The following is a 25,446-nucleotide window of genomic DNA, read 5'->3' on the forward strand; positions in this document are numbered from 1 at the left end:
AAAGTACACTCTTTCGTAACTGCATTAAAGTTTAGGCAAGATTTGGATTTTAAAAAAGAAGCTACATAGTTTAACAGACTTTTACGTTACTGTCCGTCTTAATACTTTACCAGAAAAAAAAAAGAAAATAAGAGAAGTACAGTTTGTAAAATGCAAGGGAAGTTTCACTAAATGGGGTGCTATAAACAGGCACAGCAGTGCAGACCTAAAAGATAGTGACTCCTTTGAAGGGAAAAAAATGTGGCCAGTATGCTTATCTAACAGGAAAAAATATACAAACGATTACTTCCTAGAGTGAGCATAGTAATTACAACAACTACAATGATTCAGAAAGTGAAAGGAAATAATGTTTGACACAGAAGGTCAAAACTGAGATTAAGGGAAAGTTTTGGGCAAAACTGACTTCTTAAACACTTACAGCAACTTTGGATAAACAAGTCTGAAAAATCATATAATAATACACATCTAATAAATAATTACTTTAATACAAGATAAATAAAATTGAGTATGAAAGAATAATAAAAAGAAAAAAAAAACAGGGCTCTTGGCCCAAGAGCGTCAGTTGACAAAGCCATCTGAGGCACATTCACAGTATAAACATGAAGATATGGATCTACCTGCCCATACAATCTTAGAACCCAAGGGTTTTTATAAATGATTATTGTCTATTCTTGAAGCTTTTCCTATATTTTGAGGTTGTTGTTTTTTTATTGTACCAAAAATCCTTCGATGAAATTTCTCATTTCTCATTTTTCGTCCCTAACAGTGTTGCAGGTGTTGAATTAAACACAACCCAGTCAAATGATGGTCACTGAAGTGGTCAGTTGAGGTTTATATAAACATGCTCACATTTTTTCCCGGAAAAAAAAATTGTGAAGACTCATTTCTTGATAGTCCTCTTTCTGACCAATACATAACCTACAATCATCACCACAGCCAGTCCGAGAAAGGGTCCGACGATCGCCCAGAAAACGGTGCGACTTCCTCCACCTGTTGGAAAAAAAACATATTGATTATTAGTTTTTATTTTTAAGAAACATTAACTTTATTGATAAATTCTGGGTTAAAAGCTCACTCTCACTCACTCGTTTATACCGCTTTATCCTATATTCAGGGTCTCAGGGGGGCCTGGAGACTATCCCAAAAGACTTAGGACACAAAGCAGCGTACACCCTGGACAGGGTGCCAGTCCTTACAGGGCACACACATACACTTACTCACACACTATGGGCAATTTGGGAACACCAATTAGCCTAACCTGCGGATCTTTGGTTTGTGGGAGGAAAGCCACCAAGCATGGGAAGAACATGTAAACGCTATGCACACAGAGACGGGAATTGAATCTGGCCAGGAATTGAACCCAGACCCTAAGGTGCAAGGCGACATTGCTAACCACTACACCATGCCGCCCACATTAAAGCTGTATGTCATTATTTAGTCGGGAGAAGTGAATACTTAAGTAAAAGGAGTTGTTGTTGTTGTTATTCTTTTGGCTGCTCCCATTGAGATGCCGCCACACAACTTGGCTCAGGTTTTATGCCAAATGCCCTTCCTGATGCAACCCTTCCATTTTATCCGAGCTTGGGACCAGCACTGCACCCAGTGGCTGGGATATGTGCACTGGGTGGGAAGTGAACCCAGGTCTTCCAAACTGGCCTACCACTGAGCCATCAATTCCCACTTAAGTGAAAGTACAAGTACTAGCCTAAAAATGTACTTCACATCAAGTAAAACTCGAGTACAAGTACTAAGTGTGTGCTCTAACATGTACTGTAAGAACAAAAGTTTTCTTTCTGACTGAGTTACTAATGACAGTAGTTTTTTATTTCTTTGCATATCTGTCTTTGCATGTTTTTAGACAAAGGACTTTACAGCTAGAATGTTGAATAACTTTCAGCACTGGTGAGTTTTAGAGAGAAAGAAGAAACCATAAAGACCTGCCAGTAATTTTGCCGTTGTCATAAATACCTGCCAGTGATTTCTGTAAACTACGATTGGTGGATTGGTATGTTAGGTCACAGTATGGTATGAGTGACAGCCTCAACACTTATGTTTCATAGAAAATTAACGCGCTTGTGCTCGTCATATGAAAAGTAACCAGTCTCTATTTAAAATGTAGTAAGTAAAAGTACAAATTGTTTACCAAAAATGTAGTGAGTAGAAGTAAAGTGTATTATATATGGAAAACAATCAAGTAAAGTACAGATACACACAAAAAACATAAGAACCATAACGAACTGTTTGTACTACGGTACTTGCCACCTCTGGAGATTACTGGTTGTTAAAGTCACTTTAAAACCAGTATAAAGCTATTAGCATTATACTTGCCTTCTCTTTATTCTGATATGTTGAGATACAAACTACACAATTATGGCTCAAAATAAACTCACGCACTGACAGCAGAGCTTAGTCACACTATGTCAGCAGAAGGTATAAGTCAGACTATGTGGGTGGTGTACTGTATCTTGTCTGTTTGTAATGCATAAGCTGCAGCTTAAGCATTAAGATGAAGCTTTGAAACTTGTAAAACGTTAACACCGTATACACCGTAGCACTGCTGAAAGTCTCATTTTGATGTGTCAAAAGGTGCTGATTAATTTGCTATAACAGCAGCTTGGAAAGGTGTTCCAGAGTTGCAAGGTTGTGCTGAATATGGTCGTTCTAACAGGTTATTGTTTCTATATGCAAGATTAACGAAATTAATGTAGATTACTTACAAATTTATTGTTTCAATAATTTGTCACCTTTTTCATATTGTAGCGTTTTTGCCACAATATGACTGTGTGGGTCAATTACCCTTGTTGTTGGCCTGATTTTAGTTTGGGAGCTATTGACTGCAAAGGACTTAATGTACGAGATGGGGAGGGGTGGTAAGGCGGACCTTACATCAGTTCTCCCACACTGGAAGCCCAAAAAAGGACATCTAATTTTGGACATCCAAAATCAGTCACACTATAAGATGCTACAGTATATAGTAACAACATACAGAAGTAGAATGTTTTTTTGATAATTATACCACTTACTACTGATTATTTTGCTATCGCAGCATTCCCAGGCTCAATTTATTTTCTTCTTGACCTTCTAGGAGACCGAGGCTTCTCTATAATGAATTCGTACAACATAGTGTGGCGTGGGCGGGGCGGCGGCTGACGACCAGCATGCCTTGCAGGAATGTCGGTGTGTTCACCATGATGGGGAAAGGTGTTTGGGTTAGTGGCTTCGGCCATGTTTGTGTGTGTGGGTGTGTGACGTGTGAAATGTGCTCCAGTTCTGGCTGACGCTGAATTGGATGTAGGCTCCTGAGTGAAGGTGCTGCTCATGCCTTACATGCTGAGTGCTTAAATAAAGTTCTCCCAGCCATTGCATTGGGCAGCAAATAAGCTCACTCGTCTCTCCAGCATTCCTTCCGGCGTAAAAACGCTACAATAGTTTATAGTAGCTGCTGAATTTTATGCGTTCAGATTAATACCTCAGTAATTAGCAGTGGTTTATTACTTTTTCTTGACTTATGACCATTATTATTTTATTTTTTTACTTTTCAATTTTTCAGACAAAAACCAAAACCCTGAAACAGAACATATTTTCTACCCACCTCGATGTTTAACTTGGACGATGAACAATTTACTGCTGCTACCCATTTCATTCCATGCCATACATGTGTAGTTCCCTGAATCCAGAGGTGATAAGATGAGTACTGGCTGGCCTTTGTCAAATTCCTTCCACAAATTTGTTGAGGTCCATATATAATGCGGAGGAGGATTTGCCATTACTGTGCAGTTCAACTTGATGGTTTCAGTTGTCTCGTTGAAGATCTCTATTACATTGGTGAACTGTGGACTGTCTGAGGAAAGCAGAGATGTATTTCACAATTACAGCAACATAACATTTTATTCCTGAGGAATTAAAATAAAAACTGAATTGAAGACGTACAATGTACATTAAGGCATAGATCTTGTGATGCCTGTATAGAAAAAAGTTGAGTTCCGGTTCCCATCCCGCTCGGTTTCAGCTCCGCCTCACACCTGTAGCAAACTCCATCATCAGCCCTCCTGGGGAACATGTGGTGTCTGGTGGATTGATTTGCAGGAGTCTTGGTAGAGTCATAAAAATTAGTTTTTGCCACCATATGTTGTCCTTTGTACCAGTTCACATTTAGGAGGTGAACAGGAGCAAAATTGTAAACGTCACACTGGAGTTCATACTGTTTGCCTTCAATCATCCTCCCTGTGTCACCCACAATACTGATCGACACCTGGTCTGGATGCTCTGTTGAGCAAGAAAAACATTCCTGTTAAAACATCTTCCTGTTACTCCTGTCAGTACAACATTTATTATTAAAATGTGCTAGATCTAACTCTAAAGCCTACCTTTTAAAATCCAACATTTTAAACTATAATCTGACCTGGTCTGGTAGAGGTTTAATCCTGGTCAGAAAGTACATTTAGAATTCATGTACTCAGTTAAAAGCATCTTTAACCTGGGCAGTTCTGACCCCTCAGTGCTTGGTGGCGTGCTGTGGTATCTGGCACCAGGACATTAGCAATGCATCACTTAGGTGCTGTGGGTTGTGGGGTGGGGGTTCCATGGGTCAGAGTTGTTTGTCTGGCTCATCTCACGGGTGATAGAGTGGGATCTGGGAAGTTTCAGAGACAGGTCAGCAGCCTTGGGCTCTTAACCTGCTGGGCCCCATGTGCTGTGGGGTGTGGTGCACTGGGTGTTCTGGTGCCTTTCTGTTTTGGCCAGTATTTTCTTTTTTTCTGTGGTTTGTGCTTCATTGGCTTTTCTGTGGGATCAGACCAGATGGGCTGGCGTTTGGTCCATGTGAGTGTAGATGGGCCATGATCCTGTCACCAGGTTATTGTTATATAATTTTTTATTTTATTTTAATGCAACATTACTGTACTTCTGGCAGCATTTTGTAAAACTTGTATATCATAACACTTATTGAGAATTATGTTTTATTTTTCAAAGACCGCATAAAAGGCTGTTCAAAGTTATGTGGCTCATAAAAGCACATACATTAGTTCCGTCGACTACATGCAGTACATGACTTACAGTCATATTCTGTATTGCGGAAATGTGTTCAAGTAAGAGTATAGTGAAAAGTTTTCAGACACCTGACCGACACACCAATATGCGCTTGTTGTTAGCATCAACAACCTATTTTTTCCCCCCATTTTCTGTTATAATTGGCTTCACTCTTCTGGGAGGGCTTTCCACCATTTCTTATGCGTGAATGAGGATTACATATATGATCATTCAGCTATAAGAGCATTATTGAGGTCAAGAAACCTGGCGTGCAGTCGCATTTCAGTCCAGTGTGTTTGAGGTCAGGGCTCTGTGTAGGACATTTCAGTTCTTCCAGTCCAACCTTATCAAACCATGACTTCAAGGAGCTTGTTTTGTGCAAAGAAAGTATTGTTGCGTCCTGTTCCACTGTGTACTGTTTAAACTGTACTCCCTACTCCCTTTGCAGGTAATTCCAGTTACGGGATCTTATCTCGAAAAAATTCCACCATTCGGAACACCCGAGATGTCACTAACACAGACATTACTTCCTTCTTGCGTTATCCTGGTAACATAACCACCTCGAATACCGGTTGTTAAAATTTCACCCTACTGAAAAAAAATTATTAAAGAAATTTTATATATAAACGGATATGTTACAAAATATGTACATTACATTGTCATGTGATTTAATTCATAAAGAGATTATTATGCAAATTAATAGCCTATGCAAAATTAATGTAGATTACTTACAAATGATTAGTATTAAGTAAAAGTAAGATTATGTCATTTTGCTAATAATGAATAGTGCATGAAATGATTGCCAGATCTCATGCGAGCTCCATGGTATTTTTGCGCTCTAGTAAGGTGACTGATCGGTTATTTTGTTTGTCCACTTTTGGCAAAGTGATAAACTATTGTTCACTTGTGCCTTATGGTGTTTACAATTCCTTTTGGAATTAATTGTCGATACAGATCGGAATCTTATTTAACATGGTTGAATATCCTGCGCAGTCCCCATGGTGCCACTACTGCAGTGGTTCCCAACCCTGTTCCTGTTCCTCGCTCCAAGCCATTTCCACTGCTCTGCACATTTAACGTTTTCCCCATGTATTCATTAAAGGCTCTTAATTAGCTGATTAGTTAAAGCACAAAGAGTGTGTAAGCAGGGACAACACTAAAATATGCAGGGCTGGGGGTCCCTCCAGGACAAAGGTTAGGAAGGATTTTACTAGCCATTTGAATACAGCCAGTGTCATGCTGGAACAGGTTTTGTCTTTTTAATGCCACTGAAGAGGAAATCATAGTTTCATAGCACACCAAGACATTCCACACAATTGTGTGATTTCAGCTTTGTGGTAACTGTTCGAGGAAGACCCAAGAAAGGCCCTGATGGCGAACATATTATATTTTAATTATATCTCACACCCGCTGTTTTGACTGTACCAAGATGTAAGAGATGCCTTCTTACTGTAAACAGTTACTGGAAGCTTCATATGACACTGCCCTGCCACTGTGTTGAGGAAACAAACAGGCTGTATGTCCCAGTGCACAAGGCTGTCCACCTTCCAGGTGATGAGTTGGACATCTTTCACCATTTCCACTTTTCCCTGAGGTGCCTCCCAGCGAATGCCTGTGTGAATGCTTGGAGTAGAACAATCCACTGAGGCTGAGGCTCCATACTCCACCATCAGTTCAGGGGGCCTGAGGACAAGCTTGCAACTGGCATCTAGGAAGAGAATTAATAGCACTGACTCACTCTTAAAGTTAAGTAAGTAAGCTGTGATATTCAAGTTAATTAAAGTTTATTAACATGCACTGACAGTTAAAGGTTTCCGAACATGAAGTTTATTTATGATAATTTATCCACTAATGGAAATGGCATTCTTAGATCTTTGCGTTTACATAATTGTTTAATTACTATAAATTACTACTATAATCAATTACTAAATGTATTTGATTGATGTGTTTTGAAGAGTAAACAAAAGATTTGGCAGTTGAATAAAACACTTGGTTGTGCAGTTTGAGGTGTGCAGCTGTTATGATCTCTGCAGAAATATATATATTTTTATTACAGAGCAACACTTAATACTTTATTATGATTGGTTTATATTTGTTGAACTCTTAAAGGAGTTTCTGGGATGCCAGAGTTTCAGATGTGGAGCATGCAGTCCAATCATGGCCCATGAATCATGAATCATGACACTTTGATGCTGTGACATAAATGCATTATTGTAGCAGGGGCATTATTTTCCCAGTTTGACTTGAACACGATCTCTGTCCTATGAGCTTCCCTGTGTCTGAAAACTTTAAGTTAAAGCTTTATATCTGATTGCTGCAAAGAGCTGACACTGAAAACTATTTTTGTTAAAATTACAACACATTTTTAAATCCCCTTATTATCGGTCCTGAATTATATTGTGCATAAAGCTGTTTTAATAGACGCACTAGTGTTAGATAAGTGCATTAATATAAATCTGTTGGATAACTAAAATAATACAAAGCCTTGCTGATGGAGTTAATGCCATTAATCAGACTGAGTTAACAATTCAATATCCCTGTGGAATAAAGCAATGCTAGCACGATTGTTTTGTTGCAGAGGGGTGGATAATATGGATTTCAAAAATAATGTTTTTTTTTTTTCCTGTCTATGGAATGCATTTACATACTTGCACACTGAATTCTTTAAAAATAATTATTAACTTGTATAATACAGATGCACTGGTTGATCGACAAGACATAAATTCTGTGCCAAGCGCACAAGCTTCCGAGTAATGCAACAGAAATGCATCTATATGGCATTATATATCAAAGGTCGTGCATGTTAAAAAGCCTCTAATAAGCCTTTTCCTTCAAACTGCAAGTAAATTAATCTTTAAAAAAAAACACTCTTACATTAGTTTCATAACACAGCAAAGTGCAAAATCCTGAAACTCATGTATGTTAGAAGCTCAACTTAACTGACTTATTATTAACTTGACTTTTGAGATTTTGTAGCCATTTGAGGGTTATACTGTAGTGTCTCTGTTTCTTTCTAATCCTATAGGTAGTATTTTCAAAACTATTTACACATTGGCATCCAGTGTGGTAGGAAGGAACTGCCAATTTGCCAATTCTGTTTACAAATAAAAATAATAGCATATAATTTCATTTAAAATTGAATGTTAAACTTTTTTTTTTTGTATTTAAATTGGTGTATTTGAGTCTGTATTATTAAAATGCTGCCCTTGGTTTTACCTGAGAAAATTATTGTCTGAATAAGCTACATTTAATTACTTTATTTATATTTAATTAAGTAAATATAATACTAAAAAAATTGTATAAAACTTTAAATCAAATCAGCACCTAGGTAGTGTGATAATATCATATCAGGTGGTCCCTGGTGATTCAAATCCCTACAAATTATTGACATAGCTAATCCTAGATTTATTGGAGTTTCTTAAAAAAAAAAAATGGATACCTGTGATATCTCAAAAGAGTGTTTTGTGACGTAATTTATTGCGGGACTGATATTGTTTCATACCTCAGAGGCCTAGCCTTACCTAAACCTAGACTTTTTTAGTATTTTTTGTTATAACTGATATTTATCGTGTTTTCTTTTAAGAGCACAAATGGAAGTGAATTTGCAAACAAACAGAAATGAGCATTGCTGCCACTGTTATATAAAAAGAATCGTGTTTAATCTCTCAGTAAAAAGCCTTAAAAAGCATTGAATAAGCATGATATGTACAGGTGTAATTAAATAGAACTTATACAATGCTGGAGCAGAAGGCAGGTTTATGATTAAAGGAGAACCCTGTACACTGAGCACATTAGCACAAAAGCAGGAGGGAAATGGTTGGAGTTACTGCCTGGGCTCAGTATGCTTATCTCCGATCTCCTGTGTAAGCAGTCAGTAGAGCCTTTCCCAGTGCCGTTTCAAATATAATTCCCAGCACTTTAACACTGATGATGGGGATTTTCCACTTTGTTACAGTCATTCCTTTAAATTTTGCACAAGTGCAATTTTGTTTGAACATTCAGAATTAAAATTATATTACACATCTATATACAACAATAATTGAACACAATTCAGTATGTGCACATGTACAGTTTGTGACAATAAATATGCTTTTTAGATGTCTTCAACATGATCAGTGTGTTTCTAAGGCACTGTGTTCAATGGGAAGGATAAAAGAACTATAAAAGCATTCATCATTTCATTCAGGTTAGTGCACGGTATGCAGTTCGGCAGTGTTGTGATCTAGTGCTTTGCACTAGTACTCACATTTTCAAAGCAAACAGTAAATGCTGAATAAAAGTCTTTGTATAGAAGACATGACAGGTCTTCTAAAACCTGCTGGCTTCTAAAACCGCAGTAGTTCTTTATTATAATTAAAAAATTACTGACACAGTAAACAGTAGTTTAAATACCACAGGCTCCTCTGACACAGCATGATTCCTTATTATGTAAAAGATGATATGCATTAATAAATGGAATCGTAAACTTGATATGCAGAGCAGATGAAACATTAGGTGATTAGATGGAGCCGAAATCCAAACAAGCCAGTGACGCTCCCAGTGAGAGTTCCTGTAGGTTTGCGTTATGCTGGTGTAACAAAGCTCCACCCTAAGATCACTAGAACTGATCCATAACAGATCATGCCGGGTGCCAGAAGTAGAAAACGAAATTCTACACTGGGATTTTCTTCATGGGGATCGTGCTGTCTTTGCCATTCTGCGCAACGTTGCCGTTTTGAGCTTGGGGCTTGGCGCCCTCCACGGTGTAGTGGCCCATCTTGGTGTTTTTGTAGTAGATGGAGTAGATGCTGATGAAGAAGACTGAGATGATCACCACCACGAGTGCAACAAAACCTGCGATCAGGGGCAGGTAATCCTCTGTGTCCAGGAACACCAATAAAAAAAGAAAAAAAAAGAAAGAAAAAAAAAAGAACAGTTGCAATTTCAGTGACTATTTTGGATAGAATTTAACTAAGCTGTATCTGGATCAGTGTGCTCCGGATAAAACATCCCTCTTTAAAAACTGAGCGATTAAAAAAAAGTTACTATAGTAGTGATAATTTAATGATAAAGGTCAATATTGTGATAAATTACGTCACAAGACACTTCACAGGTATCATCACTGATTTTATGACAATGACTCCTTTGTTATTCAAATACTTGAGATTAGACATTTAAAGACTTTTTGTTTGATTGTTTTCCTTTGCATTTAGTGCTTTAAGTATTTAATAATGCAATTAAAAAAATTAATTTAATTAAAAATGCCAAAATTTAATTCAATTAAAACAAATATTTGTTCCCAAGGTTTTTTTTTTATACCTTGTCAGCACACCTAAATATTGGAACCATATTGCATATCCATGCATTTTCATATAGAATGATATAGGAAAGTTTTCTTCCATATCACTGTCCACTAATACCACACTGACTGTTTAAAGAGCAAGACAGACAGAGATATCGGAATAAAGCTGCCTAAAAGTTCTTATAGATCAGACCAGCTTAATCCCACACAAATTATCCATCTTATCAAGGAATAAAGCATGGCATAGAAAAAAATACTGTAATGTGTTGCAATAACATTAAAACAGTTCAATACTACTCAATACTGTATTGGGTGGTTCCTGGTGATTCCCATTCCTAGTTCATAACCTACTGATGCTGGAGAAATATATGTAATATTAATATTTTCTCTATCTTAGACATTTTAAAACATACTTAACTCTATTAAATGAGTTTAACCCAAACATATAATAATTAATAATTATCAAAAAATTATTTTGTATTTTGGTAATGTCCACCAGAGGTATTGTGTTACTGCATTAGGCATTCCCAGGTTGTTGCAAATGGTATAATGATGTAAAATTACACCAAAGACACCTAGTCCATCCATGCCTGGATGAGGTCAATGCCCTCACTTATGCTCACGGTGTCATAACTGCACAACCTAATATCACAGTTCAGGCTAATTTACTGTCTCGTCTCATGATGAGAAATGTTCTCACCACATGTTAAACAGATTCAGACCCAAATCCCTTTCTCTCATGTAAATTGACCTGACCTACTTTTTGACTACAATCAGAAATTGTTCAAAATTAATATTATTTTTTTTATATATTTATTTATACGTTTGCATTTGAGGTGCTTAAAAATTGCTGCCCCTTTATAATCCTACAAGTGTCACACTATCCAAACTGTTCACACATTGGCAGGCAGCACAGCATCTTGTTAGGTAAAGGCTAACTATTTGCCAAGTTTTTTTTCCGAATTGCAACAAAATCTAAGCAATAAATAAACAGTATTGAATCAGATATTTATCTAACTGTGTTACTTGTAAAATCGCAATACAAATAGTATTGGCACCTAGGAATGGTGGTAGTATTGTACTGGGTGGTTCCAGGTAATTCCCATTTCTAGTTTACACTATATTGATAATGGATAAATATACTGTATGTATGTGCTATCTAGGTTCATTCCCAGCTGAACTCCAGCTAAATTATTACAGATTATAATGGCCTGCTGATATTAATTTTGCTGATATCCTGAAGCGGTAAAACTCATCACAAGCTCAGCTGACGCAGTCCTCCGAGTACTCTTGAGCGTGACTCAGAGCACAAGCATTCCAAGAAATAGGGTTCCAGAGAACATTAGGAACATTCTCTATTGCAGCTCTAGCTCTAAAACAAACATTTTAGTTGGCCTATTACACTAATATTCAATTTACATTATTCCAAAAAAACAATATTTAAAATATGAACATTGTCTATTTTACTTAAACCTCAGTCTATTTAATGACTTTAACCTAAATATACAATAACATTTCCTGTTATTTTATTTTGTTCACCTTACATATTTTACTTAAGTGCAAATTCTGCCCTAAATTAAATATGTAGATCGTTAATATTTTTGTCAGTGTATGTCCTCACTTACTACCTGTTCTTCAAACCTCAACCAAAAACCAATAACCTGTGAAGTGACAATTTGAATATTTGATAATGGTTTGAGTAAAAAAGTATTACCTGTCAAGACTACACTGACCACTCTGGTGTCACTCGACAGAGAATTTTTTGCAATACAAGTGTAAACCCCATCTCTCGACACATTTCTCTCATCTAGAGACAGGGTTCCATTTGGCGTGGAGACAACAGTTACATTGTTGGAGATCCATTCAATCGTAGGCTCTGGATACCCTCTAGCCTCACAAAGAAGCTTTACTGGATAGCCGCGAAACAGCGGGACCCGTGATGGCAGCGTAGGGGTTATAGTCGGTTTGTCTACAGCAGAGAAGTGAAGACAGAGAAACCAACAAACTCAAAAGAGTGGCATATGGACAGTATAGTGGTCATAGTGGTAATGAATCTACTACTTCCTGAATTTTGATATTCTGAGAACATAAGTGAGAACTTTTTTTCTATGAATCATTACTTACAATGAACAGTTAAGTTGAGAGTTTCAGATTTCATTCGAAATTTAACTTCTCCACTTTCAAGTTTCAATACTACTTCACAGCTGTACTGCGTAATATTGTCATTTCTGTTTGGGACGATCTTAATTGTAGTACTTGTGTTGGTTGGATTTGGGACCTCGTTGAAGGTTGCAGTTTTTAACAGATGTTGTCCTTTGTACCAGTTTACAGTAATGAGTTGAACAGGAGCAACATTCTGAAAATCACAAAGGAGCGTATAGTTGTTGCCTTCAGTCATATGATTTGCATGATCCAAGGCGCTGATAGACACTTTGTCAGGACGCTCTAAAAAGGGAAAAATATTTTTTTAATTACATACAGTAATTAAACAGCATGATTAAAAAAGAAAAAACAACATATCAGTACTGTGCAAAGGTTTTGAACTACCCCTTATTATTACCCATTCATATTTTGCTTCCAAAGGGCCAGACTTTCTTGAATTTGTTACTATAGTCTTGAGGAACACTTCTCCAAGCAGGGTGAACTTTTGCCTCTTATTTTTGGTAAGTTTTGGACCTCTTTTTCAGGCCAGTCCCTGTATCTAAGCATTTTCAGAGGGATGTTTTTGTTATGCCACACAGTGACCTATTAATCATTCAAGCATAAAATCATTTAACTAAGGCATAAACCAGTGAGAAACAGGTGCAGATGATGATAGATGATCAGGCCGGTGATTGGTATACTGGTGATGCTAAATGCTGAGTGCTTGGAACAGACGAGAGGGGAAATGGGGTTGCTGCTGAGGTTGTTATATAAACATCATGTAATTTAATTTAATTTAATTTATTATAAAAAAAAATGAGGGGTGACTCAATACATTTGCCTTAAAGTACTATGTAAATATGCCATGCTATGATAAGAAAGCAGACTTACTGTAAATAGTAACGTTTATGTCTGTCTGACAAGCATCAAGTCCTTTAAAAATTCCGAGGCATGAAAATTTTCCATTAAAATTTGGATTATTGAAAAAAAAAGAAGAGTTAATATCCAGCGTGTTCAGATTCAACACGTTATTTAAAAATCTCCAACTCAAGTTTGCATTCTGTGTAGATGAACTACATGTCACTCTCTGAGACTCGCCATACTCCAGCACCACACGCTGTGGACTAATAGAAAGTGGACAAGTGGCCTTGGCACCTGCATTAAAAAAGACAAAAAATTATGTTTAGATATTGAAACTTATTTTTCATACTTATATTAACAGTTTCCTATTGTCTGGGTATCACACAAGCACACATTGCATGAGCTCAGTGGTAAAGCATGCCAGGCACAGGAAGGAAACCCCACTTACATATACAAAAAAAAAAAAAAAAAAAACAACAACAACAACAAAAAAAAAAAAAAAACAGAACTTCCCTTACATTCTTATGTGATATGCACTTTTGGTCTCTATATCTGGAAAATAATGGGCACAGCACAGTCTTGTTATCCGGAATTCATCGACTTTGAACTTAAACACTTGTACTGCATAATAGCAAACTGAACCCCTAAGGCAATCTATATACCAGAAATAGCCTTAAAATATTTTCCTTGGATCAATTCCAAAATCTAATCAGTTTGTTTGCTGATTGCAGAAATAACAGATAAAACATAATGACTTTGCCACTTAAAGGATTTAAAATAAGATACATGTTATTTTAATGGTTGACCTCCAGCTTCTTTTACACACAAATAGGAAAAACACTTTTGTGTAAAGCCACATTTTTTATATTTTCAACCTTATCCCTGTTTGTATTAAAAGGAATCGCCCACTAACTGGCATTAAAAGACAATATCATAATTGGTGGAATTTTTCTCAGTTAATTTACTACAGTTACATCTGCAATATAAGAATGATTATAACAGTGCCAGCTATAACAAAGGTAAAATCCTACTCACTGGTGTAACTGTTCTTAGTTTATTGTGTAACTTTTGCCTAATTCTGTGTCTATGAGGAAGCCATGAGGTACACTGATGGTCCTTAAAAGTCGAATCTTGAAGTATTTTTAAAGGGGTTCTTAATTGTATATGTTTTTAAATCAAATTTCCACTGGTATGAACATAAAAGAAACATCAAACAGAATGACATTTTACACATTAAAAAGTTACTTAGAAATCATACTATAAACTGAGTCACAGGTTACTTTTAGAGTTTTCAGAACAAAGAGATGTGTCGTAATTTTAAAAAAGGACATTATGGGATGTGGGCTGTGGACAGGAAAACATTTTCGTCACCACAATTCTAACGTCTAACGTCGATTTAACAAAACATCCCAGATGGTTAAAACTGGACATTGGATGAATAAAACTGTGGAAGATATACAGAGAGAGAGAGAGAGAGAGAGAGAGAGAGAAATAATAATGTCTTTACAAGTTCTCCACCAATTGCAGTTTGTATACACACACACACACACACACACACACACACACACACGAGTGTGAAAAAAATGTCCCCACTGTACTGCAGGTCACACCCTTAATTTCTGAAGCATGCACAAACACTGAAACTATGTGAACAGTTAGTCTAAAGATATCCCTACACAATATCACTTTGAACCAAATATAAGGTTTGACTATGTGTTTTTTAAATTGTTGCTTGTCTCACAAAACATTTTTTTTCCTTCTACAAATATTTTCAGCAGTAATGGACAAAAACAGTGTTAAGTTATATAATAAGCTTATAAATAAATGTTTTTTGTGTAGTTTTGTGTGTAGTATTGTAAGTAAGTATTGTAGTTAACGTTAACTGTATTTACTTCTACAGATGAAGGTAAGGTTACACACTGACTGTATGAAATAAATGTGTTACTTATATGTGTGAGAGCACCAAAAGACAAAGACTACACTTTGGTACTCAATGTGTTTCTCTCACTTTCTCAGTGTATATCTCTTTCTTTATCTGGGTTGGACTTCAACGCTACAGGACTTACGTAGCAACGATTTAGTGCGATGTTTATTAAAGAAACTGTATTTCTGTGTGAGCATTTCACCCCTAAAGCTTATTAATGTCGGCGTTTAAAAATACATCGCGGTGTATTCTGGGCCTCATGTCTATCTAACTCCGGCGGAATTTCGCCTAATTTGAACATTTTTACTATATAAGGAATGACTTTAAACGCTTTCATTAAACTTTTACAGCAGGGACAAACTTTTACACAGAGAGGAAATCGGAGGAAAATGAAAACAAAGTCTCCCACCGTTAAGTTCAGAGAGCAGCGTCAGCAGATCCAGAACGAGACATGTGTAAAAAATCCGCTCCCGGCCCAGGGTCGCCATTTCCCCCGCGACTTTACTCTCTTTCTTTAATGTCGTGTGTTTGCTGTGCTTTTAGAACAGATTAAATACTACACAACGTCTCACAGTCGTGTTTTAACTGAGGAAATCCACCCTGATCCTGTCCTGTTAGGACATAGGGTTGCCAGGTTGGTCTAGCTTTTACCCCGACCCCTTCTATAAACCATTAACGTTAACACTAACAACCACAAACCTGTAGCTCACAGAGACGTGCCAGTGCCACTGGCAACCCTGACAACAGGAAAATCCCCTCCATCCCCCAGTCTAACGTTAATTAACAAAAAGTATCCCCTGGACAGGTAACTTTAAACCAGGGATATTTATCTGAAGTATGTGAGAGCCCAACTACAAGACTCTAAAAGCATGAATGAACAGTTACAATATAATACGTTATGCCAGTTTTAAGTTTTGCAGCGATAACAGCTTCCTGTAATAGCTCACTGTAATAACTGTCCACAAGATTTTGGAGTGTTTCTGTGGGAATTCGTGCCCATTGATTCTGTAGAGCGTTTATGAGGTCAGGCATTGATGCTGGACGAGAAGTCTTGACACGCAATCTCCGTTCCGGTTCATCCCAAAGGTGCTCGATGGGGTTGAGGTCAGGGCTCTGTGGGGGCCAGTCAAGTTCTTCCACAGTCCTTGCTTTATGCCTTTATGCACTGTAGAGCATAAAAGGGCCTTGCCCAAACTGTTGCCGCAAAGTTGGAAGCATAGCATTGTACAAGATGTCTTGGTATGCTAAAGCATTAAGATTGCCCTTTACTGGAGATAAGGGGCCTGTATCAATAACTAACAGGTTCGACCAAATACTTTTGTCCAAATAGTGTATTTATTTTTTTATTATTTTGGTCCCCGTTTCATTCAGCACATCAGGCAATGGATACTTCCCACCCTTAAGATATATCTGTCGTTTCTGTGGCAGTTACTTAAGAAGTTGGGCTGCCCGCTCAATGCCTGATTGTCATTCAGACACTACAGGCAATTTGAGAACACCAATTAGCCGAACCTGCATGACTTTGCTCTGTGGGAGGAAACCGGAGTAGCTGGATGAAACCCACTGAGCATCGGGAGAACATGCAAACTCCAGGCACACAAACCGGAGACAGGAATAGACTGGAAGATAACCATCTTTAAACATGCTTAGAAATTTTTGATTTTCAAACAGGCTAGATTGTTGTTTAATTTGAGGGTGGACTGTCCCAGCCACAAATATCTGGGAATCTTGAAACAGACCTTTCTACACAACAAAATCCACAGTGTTAAATACACTATATTAAATTAACACCATACAGTGGCTTATATGTCCAGTTGGGCCCAACATAGTAAAGCATAAAACATCAATGAAGTGGCCTTCTGAAAGGCATCTTTATGCTTTTGGAAGATTTGTTAAGAACAACCCTCTCATTCTCTGCCTAGCCGAGTTTTGGCTTTTAGGCCTAGTCCACACATACACAGGTGTTTTTCCTCCTTCATTCTAACAAAATCTTCCTCTAAATGAAAATGCAAAAACATGCCAATAAAGCACACCAAACAAGCAGCCATTGATAAAACCCAAACTGCAAAGCTTTCTTGGCCAATATGAAGCCTGAATATCGTGCTCTGATGGCAGAAACTGAAGATACAGCACATGAATACAGACATGCACTCTTATCAACCAACCTGTCCATGCATCAATACTAAAAACAAAGTTTAAATCTAAGTAGCTTCATCCTAAAAAGAGTTTTCCAAAATGTCAGTTCTCTATAACAGAGTTTGTGTGTGGATTAAAGGCAAAGGAGTACCAACTGTTTTTAAGAATACCTGTGTATGAGTGGAAAAGGCCTTAATGTATTAATAGGTAAACACTACTTGTCAAGAGTGTTACACATTTTGGTGCATACTTTTTATCGTAAAACTATGGGTGTATTTACTTCTTGCGTGTCATTTCATATATTATGTTGCATTTACTTGCATATGTACCAAAAAAAAACAAAAAACTACTCACTAACCAGTAACCACTGTGGTAATAACTAAGATAAAGCAATTTTTTAAAATAAATGAATAACATTCCTGTGTTACTGAATACCGCTTTCTTTTGCTAAGCTTCATAGCTGACAACATGCAATAAAGTAAACACCACAGACATTGCTGCAATTTCTTTGTCCCACTGCAAAGGCCTCTTTGAGAATAAATACACACTTCTTTTTTCAGTCATCTTTAGCATTCACCTTTTATCAAACCTCTGTTTTCTGACCTTCTCTAGCTTGATGAGCTGCTCTCGTACTTACAATAAAACTTACGTAAGTACATGTGATTATATGATATATATGATTTACAGCCAGACCCAAAAGATAGTCTGTTGAAGTATCTGAAGTTATTGCAAAGTTCAAAAAATGTTTTTTTTTACAAAAAAAACATTTAGAGTTTTTCGCTAACGAAATAAAATTTTGGGTCTGCTAGCTGACTGCTTATTAACACCATTAAATACCATTAAAATTATTTACCAAAGCTGAATTTACTAATCTGATAGGGTGAGGTTTCCTGTAAGAACATGTCTTACAACATTTAAAAAAGAAATATCCAGTGACAGCGCCTTGTAACAGTCATTATGTTTCCACAGAGGGATCTCCTTGGAACATAACATGGCATTTTTGTCTAATTAGATAGTGATAGACAGAAAAAAATACTAAGAAAACAACTGTTTACAGCTGCTATAGCAACAGTGAAATAATAACAAGAACTAACGTACCTCTTTTACTGAATTTTAAAATGTGATGTCATTCTTTAATATAAATGCTGTGTTATAAAATTCATTTTATGCAACTGTCCTTAAATCATAAATTTCTTAAAATTTTTTAAGATTTCTTAAATCATAAATAATTCAATGTTTCAAAATGACCTGGCAAAGTCATGAAGCCTTACCTTGAACTTCAACTCTGACTGTTTTGTTTTTATTGTCCAGATAATTAGAGGCAATACACATGTATGTGCCAATGTTGTCCCCACTAGCCCTGTTTATGTGCAGCAGAGATATGCCATCTTCGTCTGTTCTTTTCACATTAGATGTCTGATGATAGATCCATTCATATTTCGGCCTTGGTATGGCATTAGAAGAGCACTTAAGCACCAGATTGTCACCAACAGATACTGTCTCATCCTCCAGCTCTAAAATCTCAGTGGGTGGATCTAAGAAAAAATCAATGTCACAATAATATTACTTTTTATGTCAGTTACTAATATCCTACCATTTTCACTTGTTACTATTTACATATAAAAGATGTAAAAAAAGAAAATAAATTTTCTAACTAGCTTGATATATTTTTTCCTAACATCTATCTATCTATCTATCTAACAGAAAATCATAAAATAATGAACTGCACTAACTCCTTGCTTTATTTATGCATTTGTTAAAACAAAAAAACAAACAAACAAATAAAATATCAGTTGTATACTTACAGGTGACATCGATTTCCAGTGTGTGATTGACGATAGAGTTGATGTTGTTTGCTATTAGGATGTATTGCCCTGCATCATCCCTGTACATTTGTTGTGAAAAATTTACTACTTCTCCATCTTTATACAAAAATATTTGTGTCTCTGGAAAACCTTTAATTGTGCAGTTGGGTGAAAAAACATCACCCTCTTTGATTGTATAATAATGTTCACATGAAATTTCTGGTCCATCTGTACCAAAAAAAAACAACAGAAATGGATAAATAAATTCATAATCAATTTCATAAATATTCATCCCCCTTAACTGTCTATTATATAGTGTCACAACCTATATACCATATATTTACAGAAAACAAAAGGCTACAGAAAAAAAAACAGAAGGCTAATCACAATAACAGTAGATATCTATTTTAAGGTTACTGTTATATAGCAAGATGCTAATTTTAATGCACATTCCACAACATAAAATGTAACTTGAAACTGATCAATAGGATGTGCTGTTTTATAATGAATAAGAGTAAAAAAAAGTTTAAATAAGTAATTTTCGGACACTTGCTGTGATGTAAGATGTATAAAACACCTTCAGGATGTGCTTTTATAGGAAAATGTTCACCTTCAAGGTAGTAACAGTAGCTCTGCTTATCACTTGGCCAAATCACATCACCACTGCACTGATTATTTTCCTATAACAGCCCACTCCAAGTGTTTTATTACTTACATATGTATGAATGCTTCTCGACGCACATGCTTAACATGCAAATGTAGACTTACACATTACTTCCACCATCACTGTCAGAGCAATATTACTGTTGATGGTGATATTGTACTCTCCCCCTGAAGTCCTATAAAATGTAGTGGTAGGGTCAATGGTAAGCCCCATACTCTCCCAGCGAACACTTGGATATGGGTTTCCTGCGACGTTACAGTAGCCTAATAGACTTTCTCCCTCCTTCAGAAGCACACGACTTGGACAGTTTGAAATCTCAGGTCCAACTAGTGGATAAACAGAAACATTATATGTTAACTGTTACTCTTCTTCCACTTTAGAACTGTTTACATTTGCTATATTACAGTTGTTTCATTTTAATGTGGTACAAATTTGTTCTGTATATAGCTTTCTAATAATTGTTTGGTCAATCAACCCAACACATTTGATAAAAACAAGAATGGTGTTATTGTACTTTCCTTGCTAGCTGCATTTACTTCTGTTAAATAATTACATACAAAATTTTAGGTTAAAATGGTTGTCATTGCTAACTATGTAGCCAACTGCCTGATTTTGCTAGGTCTTAAGACATATGTTCAGTTTCCTTACAGCTGCATTTATTTCTTTCACATAAACTCAAAATAAACTGGAATACTGGCTGACTCTTTGTGGTTATTGTAATGTTAGTTAAACAGCAACTTAGTTAAAATATAATCAGTAAAAATGAATTATAACACTAAAAAAATATGATTTTGTCCTCTTTTAACTGCAAAAAGATGAATATTCACTTTGGTGTGGTAGAAGTTTGCATCAAGCCGCATCACACAATCACATTGTTGTGTATATATGTATGAGAGCACACAAAAAGTGTTGTATTCGTTACATATTGATCATGTCTTTATTATTCATGACAATGTGTTAATTATTAATATTAAAAGACAAACTTACAATGTACTGTAATGTTTAAAGATTCTGATTCCATTAAAGGAGGGGGTTGTGGTCCTTCTGGTCCCAGGTTCAATTCTGCCACACATCTGTACAGAACTCCATTATCAGCTCTGTTCGGAGAGATCTGAAGTGTCATGTTGATATTTACAGGAAATTTGTTCCCATCAGAAAAGCGTTTACTTTCCACAAGATCAGGTCCTTTGTACCAGTTTACAGTTAAGAGATGAACAGGAGCAACATTCTCAACATTACACTGGAGCTCGTACTGTCTGCCTTCAATCATCGGCCCTGTGTGATCCACTGTGCTGATAGACACCCGGTCTGGAGGCTCTGTCAAGAGAAAATAACACTGCTGTTAAGTAAACAGCACATGATCTGATGCAGGTAGTTACAATTTATTTTAGCTTAAGTTGGGCCATAATAGAATTCAAATACAAATTAAATATTAATTACCCCAAATTTATATTTGTCTCAAATCAGACTTTTAAAAAGGAATATACTGTATTCAATCATGATGTTTCATAAACATCAATATGTTATCTGTCGACATACTGCAATCATAGAAATGTGATATTAAAAACTCACTGTATACAGTAATATCAAGTGACAGTAATTTTTGCTCATCAGCAGTAATGATGACGTAGCAAATTGGCTGTATGTCCCAGTGTGTAAGGCTATCCACAGTCCAGGTAATGAGCTGGACGTTTTCCATCCTGTCCACAGCCCCCTGAGATGCTTCCCATCCCAGGCCATGATGTGTAGCATTCGTGCTGCAGTTTGCAGATGCAGGGCTTTCAAATAGCACCACAATCCTTTGTGGTTCGAGCTGCAGAGTTTTGTTAGCACACGTACCTGGAATAAATGAAACCATGTTAAAAAAAAAAAAAAAAAACACAGTCCATAAAGCAAGGGACCTGGGAATCACAGACGCCTGGGTCGATTATGATGGTTTCAATTATAAATGAAATGGCGCCCTCGCCTGGTAACTTACCAGCATCTACACTTTCTCCTGATGTCCTACACTAATCCGAAAATAATACAGAATGTTTATCCTTAGCTTTCAATCTCTCAAACTGTTTATGCCTAGATCACACTCTTGATTCCTAGAGTAAAATTCCTGCATTTTTAAGAAATGTAAAGCTGGCCCACTGAGGTTTGTCGAAGAAATGGGGAGAGGGGAAGAAATTCATGGAATTCCCCTGTGTACAGTAACAAACATACTGCCTGGCTCAGAAATGTTCACACACAGCTAACTTTAAGGTTTCCAATGTCGACCCAGTGTTTAATTAATTAAATAGGATACAGTGCTTGATAACTTTACACACTGGGATAAATTACCACTTCATTACACTGTGTAATTCCTGATCATAATGGACAGAAGATTACAGCATACTAAAAACCTCTAGGTGTTTATTCAACACTGTTAGCCTTCAGTCAGCTAAGTATATCGATGAGTAAATGAAACCCTGTGCTTTTTGCTGTGATAGTCCCCATGGTCAAAATAAAAGTTACAAGAAAGGGGGTTTCTCTGATGGATATAAATAACGATGAACTTTCAAAATGACATAACATAATGTGTCAAAACACAAGGAAAGAAGTAACTTGTAATTTGTAATCTAACTAAAAACTACATGTGAAATAAAACTAGTTGAAAGTAATTCATTAAAAATCATATGAAAGTCTGTGCCATTATGTTTGAGGTTAAATGAGGCTTTGAAGAAATTCACAGAATAATAATCCATACATAATACGCATAATGATTGCCAAGGATTTACATAAAACATCTTTATATTACAAATAATAAAAAAATTAATTTGATTGATGAATGCAGGCATCTCGTACAGCTGCTTAATTCCACGAGGTCTCCCGCACTTACCAGGTATTTGTTGGCAAAAACATAATAAAGCGAGTAAAATCCCAAATAATTGCTTTCCGCTCGCGTGATCCAACATGTTTGTGGTTATTTCAATCAAACTAGTCCTCTGTCTTGAAGTTGCGGTCTCGCGCGTCGCACGCGTGTCGGTCTTTGTGCGCTCTGTACGTGCGCGCTGCAGGGAGAAGTAATGTTGAGCGGGTGATGAGGTGGCCAGATCGGTGGAAATCCCCATTTTTCCCTCCGTCGTCCACCAATGATTAAAAATAGGCTGGCCCAGAGGCGTGGGGGTACTAAGAGTGTACTTTACCGATTAATGTGTAAAGTCTTCTAAAGAAAAATATCTACAAATGAGACTTGTTATGTGTGTGTGTGTGTGTGGAGGGGGTGGGAGGAGTAATCTTCTTTAAAGGATCCTTCAACAGTGACTACACAAGGGAACAACTTGAACCATTATGAAGTCTTGCTGAAAGCAGGTATGTTTGCAAAAACAATGTTGCTTCGGTCTGATTGAAATAATTAAGATTAGAGATTCCAATGTAACTGTTTCCAAGGATGCTGATCTAATAAGATATGCATTTACATGACACAGCACTTAATCAGACTATAACTTTTTTTTGCTCTGCCTGCTGTGGATACAATGATAACACTCCTTCAGCCACTGCCCGCAATCTTGGAATAACCGTGGATAATCATCTGTCATTTTCCCCACACATTGCTAACCTTACCCGTTCTTGTCAATTTCTTCTTTACAACATCAGAAGAATCCGTCCATTTTTTTCCTTCCCAGGCTACTCAGGTGCTTGTTCAGTCTCTTGTTATTTGAAGACTGGACTACTGCAACTCACTCCTGGCAGGTCTGCCTCTGTCCACCATTTGTCTTCTGCAGCTGATTCAGAATTCAGCGGCATATCTTATTTTCAGTCTTCCTAAGTTCTCCCACACCACCCTACTTCTCCGCTTTCTACACTGGCTTCAAAATTCAAAACCCTAATGCTTGCCTACAAAGCTAAAAATAGCCCAGCAGCACTTACCTCTCAGGTCTAATCACACCACGCACCGCACCACGTTCCCTCCGATCCTCCACCACTGCTCATCTGGTCTCATCATCTTTTAGGGATCAAGGAAGACATTTATCCAGACTCTTTTCCGTTCTGTCACCAATGTAGTGGAATTAACTTCCGTTAGATGTCCGTACAGCCGAGTCTTTGACAATCTTTAAATTATGACTCAAGACATATTTGTTTCTTCAGTACTTGGACTAATCCCCACATGAAAAAAATAATAAATCCCCTTTCCAACTGTGTTTGACTGATGGAACTTAAATCCCTTTCCAACTGTTTTTGACTGATGTAAGGTTCTATCCGATTCTATGTTATGATTAGTTACAAGAAACCAGTATCATCTAAGTTTGGATAGATGCTTTCCTACATAATTTAAATCATAATTTAAATCAACCAGTGGCCCTTCTTCAGACAGAGACCCAGTGGATGAGAGTTGTAGGGCGTTTTCTCACTACGGTCCGGGAACAGTTTTCGAGCACCAGTTGGACCAGTTGATTTTTGTCTGTGAGCATGCAATCGTTTCGAGCTCAGGAACCAATCTTTGGACTGATTGCAGGTAAAGACTCATGGGAGACAATTGTTCTCACACAGAGTTTACCAATCAGAAATGGAAGCAAAGTTTCCTTCCTTCCTTTCTGAAACTAAGTATGTGACAGAAGTACATGCAAAAAAAATAAAAAATAAAATAATATATATATATATATATATATTCAAAACAAGAGAGAAATAATCGGCTCAATGTTGACATGGATTAAATTTTTTCTACTGGATAGATTAGATTATTAATTATAAAAAGGATGAAAAGTATATCAGCCCTGTTAGCCCAATAAAAAGGCATTGCCCAAACATTAGTTTGCTAGCAGGGAAAGGTTTTATCCTGGTCAAGATAAAAGTCATTTTGGGATCCATCCCTGGAACACTAGGCATATACTGTACCAATCAATCAAAGAGTATCATAAAGACAAATTATCACACATTCACACCTACCGATGGGTGTGAGGAAACCCGAGAACCCAAATATAATATGACCTCAGTTTTACCTCAGGCTGTCTCATACTACACCTCCAAGTTTTTCTATTTTAAACAGCACGTCACATTGTATCTCAGGCCTGTACACGTGTGTCAGAAAGTCACAATTCCAAAACAAACAAATATTAGTAGAAAAAAAGTATCATGTTTTTAAAAATTATTTTAATAAGCAGGATCTATAGCTAGAAAGAATGCAAATTAGAAAAACAGATTTAACAGTAGGTTAAAAAACAAAAAGTCAGTTGTTGGATTTAACAAACCACTCATTTACAATCTGCATAAAAATATGGTACCCTCTTATTGTTTATACTGCTTTATCCTGGGTACAGGGTGAGACAGGGTACACCCTGGACAGGGCACACACACATACAGTACATTTATTCATACATTATGGGCAATTTGGGAACACCAATTAGGCTAATCGTAGCCAAATTTGGGAAAATACCACTGTACATGGTGGAAATCCACTAAACACAGAGAGAACATGCAAACAGAGGCGGGAATCTAACTTGGCTGGAACACAAATTACGCGCGCGCACACACATAACGACAGAGGAAGAAAATGGATTTTTAACCTTCTAATAAAAAAAGGAAAAATAAATCCAGACAGATAAGTGTTTCCGCGCTGAGTCTGTGTGTGTGTGTGTGTGTG

At 36.9% G+C, this 25,446-nt stretch overlaps 1 protein-coding gene and 1 long non-coding RNA gene across 6 annotated transcripts in view; one reads left to right on the plus strand and one right to left on the minus strand.

Annotated features, from left to right (window-relative positions):
- On the minus strand, nt 1-23,835 carry LOC128519181 (hemicentin-1-like). Of its 3 annotated transcripts, none has more exons than XM_053492809.1 (13): nt 23,736-23,835; nt 21,414-21,680; nt 20,829-21,158; nt 19,946-20,167; nt 19,178-19,405; nt 18,644-18,907; nt 13,343-13,606; nt 12,434-12,754; nt 12,024-12,278; nt 6,479-6,736; nt 3,931-4,266; nt 3,593-3,841; nt 1-990 (listed from the first exon to the last, which is right to left on the minus strand). In XM_053492809.1, exons 2-13 carry the CDS (start codon nt 21,538-21,540, stop codon nt 881-883), a joined length of 2,964 nt encoding a protein of 987 aa, XP_053348784.1. In that variant the 5' UTR covers nt 21,541-21,680; nt 23,736-23,835; the 3' UTR covers nt 1-880. The 3 variants fall into 3 exon arrangements, with proteins under 3 accessions (XP_053348784.1, XP_053348783.1, XP_053348785.1); XM_053492808.1 differs by lacking the exon at nt 23,736-23,835 and adding an exon at nt 22,705-23,037; XM_053492810.1 differs by lacking the exons at nt 1-990; nt 3,593-3,841; nt 3,931-4,266; nt 6,479-6,736; nt 23,736-23,835 and adding exons at nt 8,666-9,885; nt 22,705-23,029.
- The window catches only part of LOC128519182 (uncharacterized), a 51,383-nt gene continuing 49,004 nt past the window's right edge, over nt 23,068-25,446 (plus strand). For all 3 annotated transcript variants that reach the window (XR_008357836.1, XR_008357838.1, XR_008357837.1), the window contains exon 1: nt 23,068-23,177. This is a non-coding gene — a long non-coding RNA (uncharacterized LOC128519182). The remainder of the gene's footprint in view (nt 23,178-25,446) is intronic.

The sequence above is a fragment of the Clarias gariepinus genome, chromosome 3 (assembly GCF_024256425.1).
Source record: "Clarias gariepinus isolate MV-2021 ecotype Netherlands chromosome 3, CGAR_prim_01v2, whole genome shotgun sequence".
Lineage (NCBI taxonomy): Eukaryota > Metazoa > Chordata > Actinopteri > Siluriformes > Clariidae > Clarias > Clarias gariepinus.